The following is a 10,796-nucleotide window of genomic DNA, read 5'->3' as shown; positions in this document are numbered from 1 at the left end:
CATTTGCCGTCCTTTGAAAAATTGCATAATTCCTTAACATTTTCTAGGTTTGATAGAAGATTAAATGGGGCAAATCTGTGAATAATTGATAGGATTTATGTTGATGATTTAATTTGCGGAGATAGGGGGGGGTTAGCATTTACCCAAGCATGAATTTTCCTGATCATGCCCCAATTGTGTTACAAGTTAATGATGAGAAAAAACGTAAGCAACAAGGGAGGATTAGGATTCCAACGAAGGTTTACAGAAATCGTAGTTACTGAACAAGTTATGTATATATGGAGACAATCCTATTGCAAACTGAAAATGTGGCTTTGGCAGTATTCATATTAGTAGTTTCCTAATTTCGTGGGCACAAGGGAAAAAGGAAAGATATACATAGAAAATTATCAGTATGCATTGTGCCTTGACATCACTATAACATTTCCAAGAAAGAGATCCATCATGTGAATGGACGACAAATGCTCTACATAATGCGAAATAGGAATTAGGAAATATTGAGGACAACATTCTACAATTTCAATATCAAGCTTCTGTTTCAAAATGGATACAAGTAGGTGACCGAGTAAACAAAATGTTTTTTCCCAAGTTGCACCGAAATGGTTGGTAATAGGGATTAAACAACTAAGGAGAGAAGATGGCCCTTTAACAGAAGATGAATTGGAAATTGTACAAATTGCTACAACTTACTATACTAAATTGTTGTCTGTTGGAGTTCTTATCAATTTTGTTCACACAAGTAGGAAACGAGTGTGGGATAAAATTAAGCCTAAAGTCAGAAAGGAAATGAAGGTTGCATTACTGAAACCTTTGGACATTATGGAAATACATAATGCACTAAAGCTTTAAGTCTTACATCTTGTATAGGGGAGGATGGCACTTAAAAGCTTTAAGTCTTACGTCTTGTCTAGGGGAGGATGGAATTACTGCATGTTTTTTCCTCAAATATTGGGAATTTATTGGGGTAGACTTAACGAAAGCTTATCAAAGAATTTTTTATATTGGGTCTATGCCTCATAGTATGGCAGTTGGATTTATTTATTTAATACCTAAGACTAAGGGTATATAAGATGATATCAAAAAATGGAGGCTAGTAACTTTGCTTATTACAATATATAAAATCTTTGCAAAAACATTATCATTGAGATTGCAGCCTTTGTTACATGATTTGATTCATATCACCCAAACAAGTTTCATTTAGGAAAGAAGTATAATGGATAATTTGTTCTTATTTTGGGAGGCTATCACCTTGGCTCGCAAGAAAAAAGAGGATTTAGCTATTTTGTTACTTGATTTGAAAAAACCTACGATCAAGTAAATTGGGAGTTCCTTCATGGTACTCTTCTAAGACTTGGTTTTCTTGAGAAATGGTGATATGAGCGTCTTCTTTGTATAGATTGTCTTGTAGTTCTGTTTTGTTAAGAGGGGTTAAAGGTGATGTGTTTCAAATTTCAGGAAGTGTATGACAAGGCTGCTCACTCGCACCATACGTATTTCTGTTTTTTGCTGAAGCTATGAGACTGTTTGTTTTTTACTGCTGAAGATGTTGGATTGAAAGGAATAGCAATGCCCCTTGATGGGACAAATGTTGTCGATGTAGAATTTGTTGATGGTACAACTTTGTATCTAGATGGTCAGATTACTAATTTGTAGAAAATATACACAACAATGCTCCTTTGCTATTGAAAATAAGGGAAATTTTGTTATTTTGGAGTAAAGCCAAACTATCATTTACAAGTAGAGTGATAGTAGTCAATCAAGTTCTTTTGTCTAGTCTTTGGTATATTATGTCATGTTGGAGTTTTTCCAGATCATGTATGGGACAATTACAAACAAAGATTGATTTGGAATTATCTGTGGTCTGGTAATTACGGAAGTCATGCTAGGGCAAAGGTCTCTTGGTTCACGATTGTTAAACCATTGGATCAGGGAGGATTAGGGATTGTTGATCCATTACAACAATCCAAAGCGTTGCTTGCAAAATTGGTGATTCGAGGATTGTTACCATGATCAAAACCTTGGAAACAATTGTCATACGAATTGTAAAAATTTTGTCCCAAAACTAGTGGAGATTGGAGGCCTAGTTTTTTATGGAGTTCTATGGAACACAAGAAGTTGGCTGTTTCCACAAAATGGGAAGACAAATTTGCCAAATCTGTTCTTAATTCATGGAAAGATGTTCCTCTTGATTTAGTTAAGAGATTGCCAAAAATAGAAGTTGAATTCTATAGACAACCCTTGATTTAGAATTCGTATTTTACTGACCATAGGGGACATATGTTAGGAAGGCATACTAGATGTGGATGGACAGAATTAGATCACGGACCAACATAGTCTATAGGTGTGTGGTTATCATTCCTATCTACGGCTCTAGATCAATGTATTCTGCAATACAAACCACCCTTTCTAATATTCAGATGCAGATTAAATCTTCTATACAAAAGTCGATGGGTTTATTTACTCCATTGGATATTTTGATTGGAGTAACAACCTATATTGGGAAGTACTTTATATGACCTTTGATGTACATGATGGTAGGTTAACTTTCACACATAAGGAAACTAATTTGTTTAGTTTTTGTTTGCATAAAGAAGTGAGGGTGATCGCAAATAATTGATCAAATTGGGTCTTAGATCCGGATCCACAAAACATGAATTCTTCTTGGAGGATTTGGATTATGGAAAGGAGACCAATATCTAGATTAACTTGGGATCTTGGAGAACTGTATTGGAAGGTGTGGGTTGAAGATAAGATAAAACATGTGCCTTTTTTTCAATATTTTGTGAAGCTTGGTAGGAAAATATCAGGTGTTAGATCATGGAAAGAACCAACTACAAATGTCTTTTGGAGACGAAATGGACTTTCTCCACAACATCTCAAACAATTTTGGAAATGGTTGTGGGGCATAAAAATGAGTAGGAAATTTGTTTGTTTATGTTGGTTGTTGGTTCATAGAGCTATACTAGTTAATAGTTTGCGAAAAGGGAATGTAGACAATAAGTGCCCTTTGTGTACGGATCTAGTAAAGATTGATAAGCATTGTTTATGGAGTTGTGGTTTTACGATGGAAATATGGAAACTAATCATAACACTGTTAATACTAGTATATCCTCGAGCAATGTATACATGGGGAGCCGTATTATGGGTTGTAGTACAAGATAAACGAATGGTATACGAACAAGAGGTTACAAATGTTATTTCTATGAGACATGGTTTTATGCAAAAAATATTGATACCTTTGAATCCACAGATGGAGATTGATAAACCTCAAATATGGCAATTAGTAAGTAATATCACAATTTGGTACATTTGGAAGGTTCGATGTTTGACGATATTTCAAAATGAGATTGAAAGACCTGCGCAAATAATTTTTGGGATATTTGATAGAGATTGTGCATAATCTCAGATGTTCTTTGGATAATATAAAAGGTAATACACAAGAAGTGGAGCTCAAGCGATTGGATGCCACCTGAGACAATGGCATATTTTATAGACAAATTTCTGGTAAGCTGGAGTGGTTCTACTCTATACTGAAGTATTTATTTAAGCTAATGGTTAGACTTTAGAAAAACAGGGCTCATTACTGAAAGATACATCTTATATGTATAGCCTTAGGGTTTTTTCTTATTACTAATGTAGTATCAATTTTTTGGAAAAAAAGAAAGAAAAAAGATAAAAAAGAACTAATTGAATTCATTATATAACGTTCTATTCAAATACTCATGTATGCATCAATGATTATATATATCAAGAACCAAGATGATCATTTTAGTAGGCTTCCATGCAATGCCTCACTAAATCTAGAGTCTCTTATCACACCATTAACATGCAAGTCGTCATGAGATTAGGGTTCATGTTTTACCCTTGTGAATTGGTGGAAAATCAAAGATATGACACTTTTAAATCCTCAAAGACATTTTAGACTACATAGATATGTATCTTCCAAAGGGATATTTAAAAATTTCAGTGTAAAAAAATACGATTTGCACCATACCTTTAAAACCATTAGAATGGTCTAGAATAAAAACCTTCCAAATGTAGAAATAATATGTAGGAGACGATTTTCCAATAAATTTTATTGGACATTTATTAATCTTATGGTAAAAATTGCCCTTTCATTTTGTCCGAATATAAGATACATACAACTTGCCTGAATGTGTACAAATATCAAACCAGGGATACTAAAATTTTGTTGGAGCAAGCTTAGATAAAATGTTAAGGCCTCTCGCCTGCTCAAATGGAATGATGACTAACTGTTTTGAACCTTCCTCAAATGGAAATGGAAATAAAATTACATAACATGATTTCCGCTTGATATGAAACATCTTTGCATGTTACCACCTCCATAGGCCTTAAACCCTCTAAGCTCATGGTTAGGTAAATTTTGGATTTTGCTTGTTTTTCTCTTGATTTTTGTGATCCAAGATTGTCATCTCATAAGGGGCAATTCGGCTAATGAGCCAAATAAGTAGTACACCAACTAGTGCTCCCGAGAGATGTGCGATGTGATTCACATTTCCGATACCATGTTGTGATTGACCTGCCATTTGGGCTGATGCTTGTGCAGCATCCATAACCTGTACCCCAAAAGGATAGATTTTGACATTACAATTGTCTATATTATTAACTATATTACTAGCAAGGAAATTACAAAAATCGAAGATAGAGCAAAAATAACACGAATAATTTCCTTGATTTGGAGAATCTACCTTAACCTCACCTTTTCTAAAACAAATTGGCCTAATATGAAAACCTCTAGGATTTTACGCCAGTTCCAACTCATCTGCATCACCCATTTAAACACAACATTAACTCTATCCTTTTTTCTTTGTGCACAGAAAGAGTAAATAATTTAATGATGAAGCAATGTAGAGGCTTCCCATGGCCCAAATAACATAACATTAAAAATGCAAAGATGTGCATAATGGGTTTTAAACCTCTTTTGGCTTCTGGCTTTTCTGCTTATAATATATAAGATAAATACACGCACACATATGTATATTATATGAGTAATTTTTATTACTTAATTTATGTTTACATTTATTAATCATTTACTGATTTTTATTCTCCTCTATTTTCCAAATTTGTAATGCAGTCAAAATGAACACTTGCATCAAAATCATATCTTCTTGAAGAGGATAAGATCATACCTTCACCAGAACGCTTACTGCAAAGAGGCCAAACACTGCTCCAGATGCACCAACAGAAACCACCACTTTCGGAAGGATCCACCATGAAACAAGGTTCGCACCCGCTCCAGTTATCAGATATGATATCCATAGAGCCAACCCACCCTCTTCTTCTTCCACTAGCTTTCCTGATAAAAAAGTATTGGACATTTCATACTACTTCAATCCAAAGTATTATACTCCAGACCTTAAAATCAGAACATAAGCATTGGTTTTTTGATAACGTTTTAAAATCAGTCAAAATCATCAAAACCCAATTATTCTGATATTTATAACAATAACACCATGTTTTCACGAATTACAAAAATAGCCAGTAATTTTGGTATGATAGATGTGTACATATTCTGGTCAATTTTGGAAACATACCAAATACCCAACAATTTAGAAGCATTACTGTGTTATTTTCGATTAAACAAATGCAGGCCTGAAACCATACAGTTTCAGGAGAGTCAAACTATATCTTAAAGAAGATTATCTTGCCATAGCTATAATGATTTACCAGTTACAAGGAAAGAATAAGCATATCTAATTGAGATAGAAGTATTGTATATACATACACAAAAACAGATATATCTGTAGACACAAACACCTCGACACAACTATTTAGATTGTATGTACATATATATAGTTTCTTGGTTGATGAAACTTACCAAAAATATATAGGAAGAATAAGTTGCTTGATAAGTGATTCCTGCATACAAAACCTTATGATTTCATAGTTCGCACATTTTAGAGGCTTTAATCAAACATAAACAACACTTAATAGTTTCCTGGTAGATTTACACTTCGTCATATACATGTAACATGTTTAGGTATAATATAAAAGGCTTCAAGAAATGTGAATGAAATCTTGCCAGTTTACATGACAAAACATCGCAGTGAAGAACTGATACCACTTTGGCCATCCATGATATAAATATAACGCTTTAACTGCATTTACCTGCAGAAGACAAAATGTCTCTCCTTAAAAAAGCTTCAACTGGAGCTGAAAAGAACTTAGCATCATCTAGGTATCAGGAAAGGATGAATATGTATACATTTATACCTTCATATTTATTGTCTTATGCTTAGAAATGAGATCAAAAGAAAAGAAAATGGGATCAAAACAAAAAATACCTTCAAAACATGATCTGCAACAAAAATCCCAATGTTCAAAAGCAATAACCAATAAATGGATTTTGCAGGCTTTTGAACATGGTCTGACTTCTCAAACTCTAGCTGAGATATCATGCCTGAAATAAACCATAACTATGTGATTCTCAAGAAAATTTCCACCTCCAAAACTATTCTTTTTACTCATGTTTCTGATATAACATGGGATAGCTTATAAACTAGGTTCTCTCACATCTAAAGAACATATTACACCTAGCTATTCTCTTATCATAAGCGTTCATCCTACTGGATATCAACCCTAACCATAGTTTCCTCAATACCAAATACATTAACATTGAGATAAGTTTGATGGACGATACTCTGATGGGAGATGGCAACCCTTTGTTCACTAATGTTTGAATATTATTCCTTTTAAATTTCTATGCATAAAATAGTGTTCAATGTTGGGCGAAATGCAATTCAAAGCATGTCACTTTCTTCCACGAGAAAGAAAAAGTGCTCTTTTGAGTAGAAAGTTTTACGCATTTAGGAATGAAGGTCGAGCAAATGAAAACTTACTGGTAATACACTTCTTAACCTTGAGCAAAACATGAATAGTTCTTGGATAATGAGATAAAAATACCTGATTTAGAATTTCTCATAGAAAAGTTCTTATCATTTTGTCGACCTAAACTCTGATATTTGCTCTGCCACAATATGTTCGGACAAAATGTGCTTCTCTATAAAGGAAAAAAAAAACAAGGTAAGAAATACTTTTGTTTTGTGAGTCTAAAAAAGGATAGCATAAATGGTATGCCAAGTTTACTTCTATACTTGCAATTTTTATCATTTTCTTTTTCCACATCCTCTTCCTCTCACCTATTCATATGCTCACAATCATGCCAAAGATGTTCATTGGAACAATTCCAAATATTAGAAATATATGATGAGTCATTACAAACTGTGTTGATGGATCAAAAAGAAGGAAGATTTATATATTAAACTGCTCATAGATATATTTGTGTATCTGTTTCCCCCTTTTTGTTGTCGTCATTATCACGTACTGACTACTTACACTTGTTCAAACTTGAAAGAAATGTTGTCCAGACTTCAACTGAATTTCATCTTAGTTTTTCTTCTACATTCTCTCTTCTTATCTTCGATCAACCGGTCAGACCATAGCTATAATTCAAGAAGCAATCTTTTCAATATAAGAAATCTTGAATGGCTTCAATCCCTTCTCAGTATGTCCTTACACCATTCAATTGATTTTCATCCTATTTTGTCTTCTACATGCTATCTCTTATCCTCAACCCAAATTTCATAACATACAAGATCGTGAGACCTCAAACCACTTAGTCATTGTGTCCTTACACCATCTAATTTAAATTTCATCGTATTTTTTCTTCTACATTTTACCTCTTATAATGAACCACTAAATTAGAAAAACTAAAATGACACACGTGTCGCATCCAATAAATTCCAACATCCACAAGAATGCTCAAATTTGTGACTCTCAAAGGAAGCCTACTGTGGTTTTCCAAAGTTTGAAAAATGAACCTCAAATAAATGCCCAAGGTTTTTAAAACTATGGATTATGTATCATAATAATTTCTAAGAGTTAAAGGTGCCAATTTGAAGCTTCATTTTCCGAATTTGAGACTTGATAGTTGAATGCAAAGTTTTATGTGAAAAGCTTAAGGCATGAACTACATCGCCTGTTACCATATAGTTTCTTTTCTTTATCATTTTCTCTGGGATTTTGTTTACCTTGGTAATACAAGAGGGAAAAAAAAAACATGTTTAAATAAATGAAAGAATCTGAAAGAGACAACGTGACAGATACAAGACATGACAGTGACACGCATCATAATTTCTATAAGCAGTCACTATGAAGTATGCGAAAATTGCATGAATACATTAGTTATTTGAGCATATACATATATATATATGTATATATGTATATATATATATATGTATATATATATATATATGTATACATGTATGTATGTATATATGTATACATGTATGTATATATGTATATATACCTGGAGTTTGCAAGAGGAAACAGAAGCTCTCTTGTTGAGTTTGAGATGATGAACTCTGAGGGGAAACACTGTCTGAGTCTGGCATAGCTTGGTGTGAGGAGGGGCACAGAACAACCTCGTCATCACAGCCATCATTCATTCATAAATGTATGTATGCAAGTGTTGTCTGTATGAATGAAATGTATATGTATGGAAACAGGGTATACAGACAGAGGAGGAGCAGATGATTATCAATAACCTCATGATTCATTACATATTATTAGTACATATTCATAAATGCCCTTGGGATTTTACTTTATTTCCTGAAATGCCCCTGTAGAAGGCATCTCTCTTTGTTTACATGAATCAGAGAAGGACAGAAACATAGGAATCGAGAGATGTGCAATAGCAAGGATTTCTCATTGTTTCACCATTCGATTGGTTATACGATCAATTCATCGCTCGCCTTTTCTCGATTATATCGTGCTGGGGTTGGTGGTCTACAACATAGCATCAAAGTCATAAATTTGATCAAAAACCAAGTTCGATCCTTGTCTCATACATATACATATTGCAATCGGCCTCTAGTGGATGTTAAAAGGATATTTATCTCTCTCAAATTACCAACAACCCTAAACCCTAAAACGCAAAAACTTGGAAGTATTTAGGAAATAACGGAAATTTCTAGTTTTTTCGGAGTTTTTTCTCAATTTATATATTATAGAGAGATTTAGGATAAAGTGGAGTGGTTCTACTCTACATCACAGTATTTATTTAAGATGTCAATTAGAACTTAGAACGGGCTCATTACCTAAATGTACATATTTCATGTATATCCTTAGGGTATTTTTTAATACTAATGTAGTATCTTTCTTATATACATATACATATACATATATATATATATCAATTATATTCTAAAATTTTTAGATTTCTTATATAGACGAGGTTTTTGATCATTAGTCCCTAGAAGATTTTTTTCCCTTTATAGTATATCATTTCTTAACCTTGGGTTATGGAAACGGAATTTGTAAATAAATGTCATTCTTATACCATTAGTGACAATCTAGATTATCACTCGATTAAATAGTTTGTAAAGTGAATATGATGTCGCGTTATAACGTGCGTGCGTGTAGAAGGGGCGGGACCACGGGGGTCTCGGACGAGAAAGGAAGGGATGCCGAGAAGAAGATTCCGGACGCGTCCCATAAGCAACCGAACACGAGGGAGAGAGAGAGAGAGAGAGAGAGAGAGAGAGAGAGAGAGAGAGAGAGAGAGGAGAGAGCATGCGCGCTACATTGACTCTCATACACAGGAAACAAGGGGGCTCTGCTCCCGACTCCACCAAATACACCGATATGCACAAACAAACACGAATATATATATATATTACAGGGAAAGATACAACCCCGACTTCGGGCCGGACCAAGGTAGGTTACAATAGCAGTCTGTTACCAAGCCGCCGATCGGGGAGTTCACAGGCTTGTCGCGTCGAGAAGGTCTTGCACAGGAGACCAAGCATAAGCAAACCCTAAACAAACACGAAGGGGAAGAAGAAGCAGAAGAAAACCAAGACGAAACCCTAAAACGGAATAGGGTGAAGACCAAAGTAGAAACCCTAAGAATAAGAATGAGATGAAGACCAAGAAAACTACCAAACCCTAGACCTATGTGGTATACCCTTCCTAACTCAAAATGGGCAACCCTTTCACAAAGGGTGCTCCCTTCCTTTTATAGAACAAGGAGAGGGATGCGTTACAATGTGGGATAAATCTCGACTTACATGGGATTCTCTGTCCCGACTTGACTCCTACTATTCACACGCTTTTACAAGGGTAAGTGCACATGGTGCACCTCTCCGATTCTTCCGATATTCCTCAGTTTCTCACCATGGCCCGGAATCTTCAAGACAACGGGGCAAGTGCAAAGGTCATGGTTAAGTGCTTTGGCTCGCTATGGGTTTTGATCTTATGTGTCACACTTTCCATGCTTTACTATTAGACTTGTTTTTGTTTGGCCTCATCACGTCAAGAATAAGTTGTCCACCATTATTTGCTTGCATCTGATGATTTTATTCCATATCAGCATGGATTTTTCCTCTAAATGTTTAACCTTAACCACATTATTTTTTGAGGAAAAATGTGATGAATAAACAAAAATAATAAGCTTGTTAATTGGCCCACCATAGCCTCTATCACGCTATGGAACATGTAAAGAATCAGATATGATTCTTGTGAAGCAGAAGAGATGTGAGTTATGAGAGAGAGAGAAAGGGTGAGAGAGACGAGGAGTAAGACACAGAGAATACGCAAGGTAAAGTATATTAACAAAGGAGAAAGACTCAACTTAATACAAGGTGAGAGGAGGGTGTTTTATATAGTCACCCTCTCTCTTCATTAACTACATGACTCATGGAGCATGGGGAATGTGAAAGCTCATAAGTTATGTGTCATAGAATATGATTTTATGACTCATACAAAATGCTAGA

The 10,796-nt window shown here is 34.6% G+C and overlaps 1 protein-coding gene across 1 annotated transcript; it reads right to left on the bottom strand.

The window, feature by feature from the left end:
• Window positions 1-4,097: 4,097 nt before the first annotated feature.
• On the bottom strand, window positions 4,098-8,521 carry LOC147850944 (Rhomboid-related intramembrane serine protease family protein). Its single transcript, XM_087336056.1, has 8 exons — window positions 8,330-8,521; window positions 6,925-7,021; window positions 6,306-6,421; window positions 6,044-6,129; window positions 5,840-5,880; window positions 5,151-5,317; window positions 4,721-4,783; window positions 4,098-4,577 (listed from the first exon to the last, which is right to left on the bottom strand). Exons 1-8 carry the CDS (start codon window positions 8,462-8,464, stop codon window positions 4,374-4,376), a joined length of 909 nt encoding a protein of 302 aa, XP_087192182.1. The 5' UTR covers window positions 8,465-8,521; the 3' UTR covers window positions 4,098-4,373.
• Window positions 8,522-10,796: the final 2,275 nt, after the last annotated feature.

The sequence above is a fragment of the Azolla caroliniana genome, unplaced genomic scaffold, assembly GCF_043228905.1.
Source record: "Azolla caroliniana isolate FFs.n. ecotype wild unplaced genomic scaffold, voAzoCaro1.0.p SCAF_20, whole genome shotgun sequence".
NCBI lineage: Eukaryota > Viridiplantae > Streptophyta > Polypodiopsida > Salviniales > Salviniaceae > Azolla > Azolla caroliniana.
This window is presented reverse-complemented; position numbering and strand designations above follow the sequence as displayed.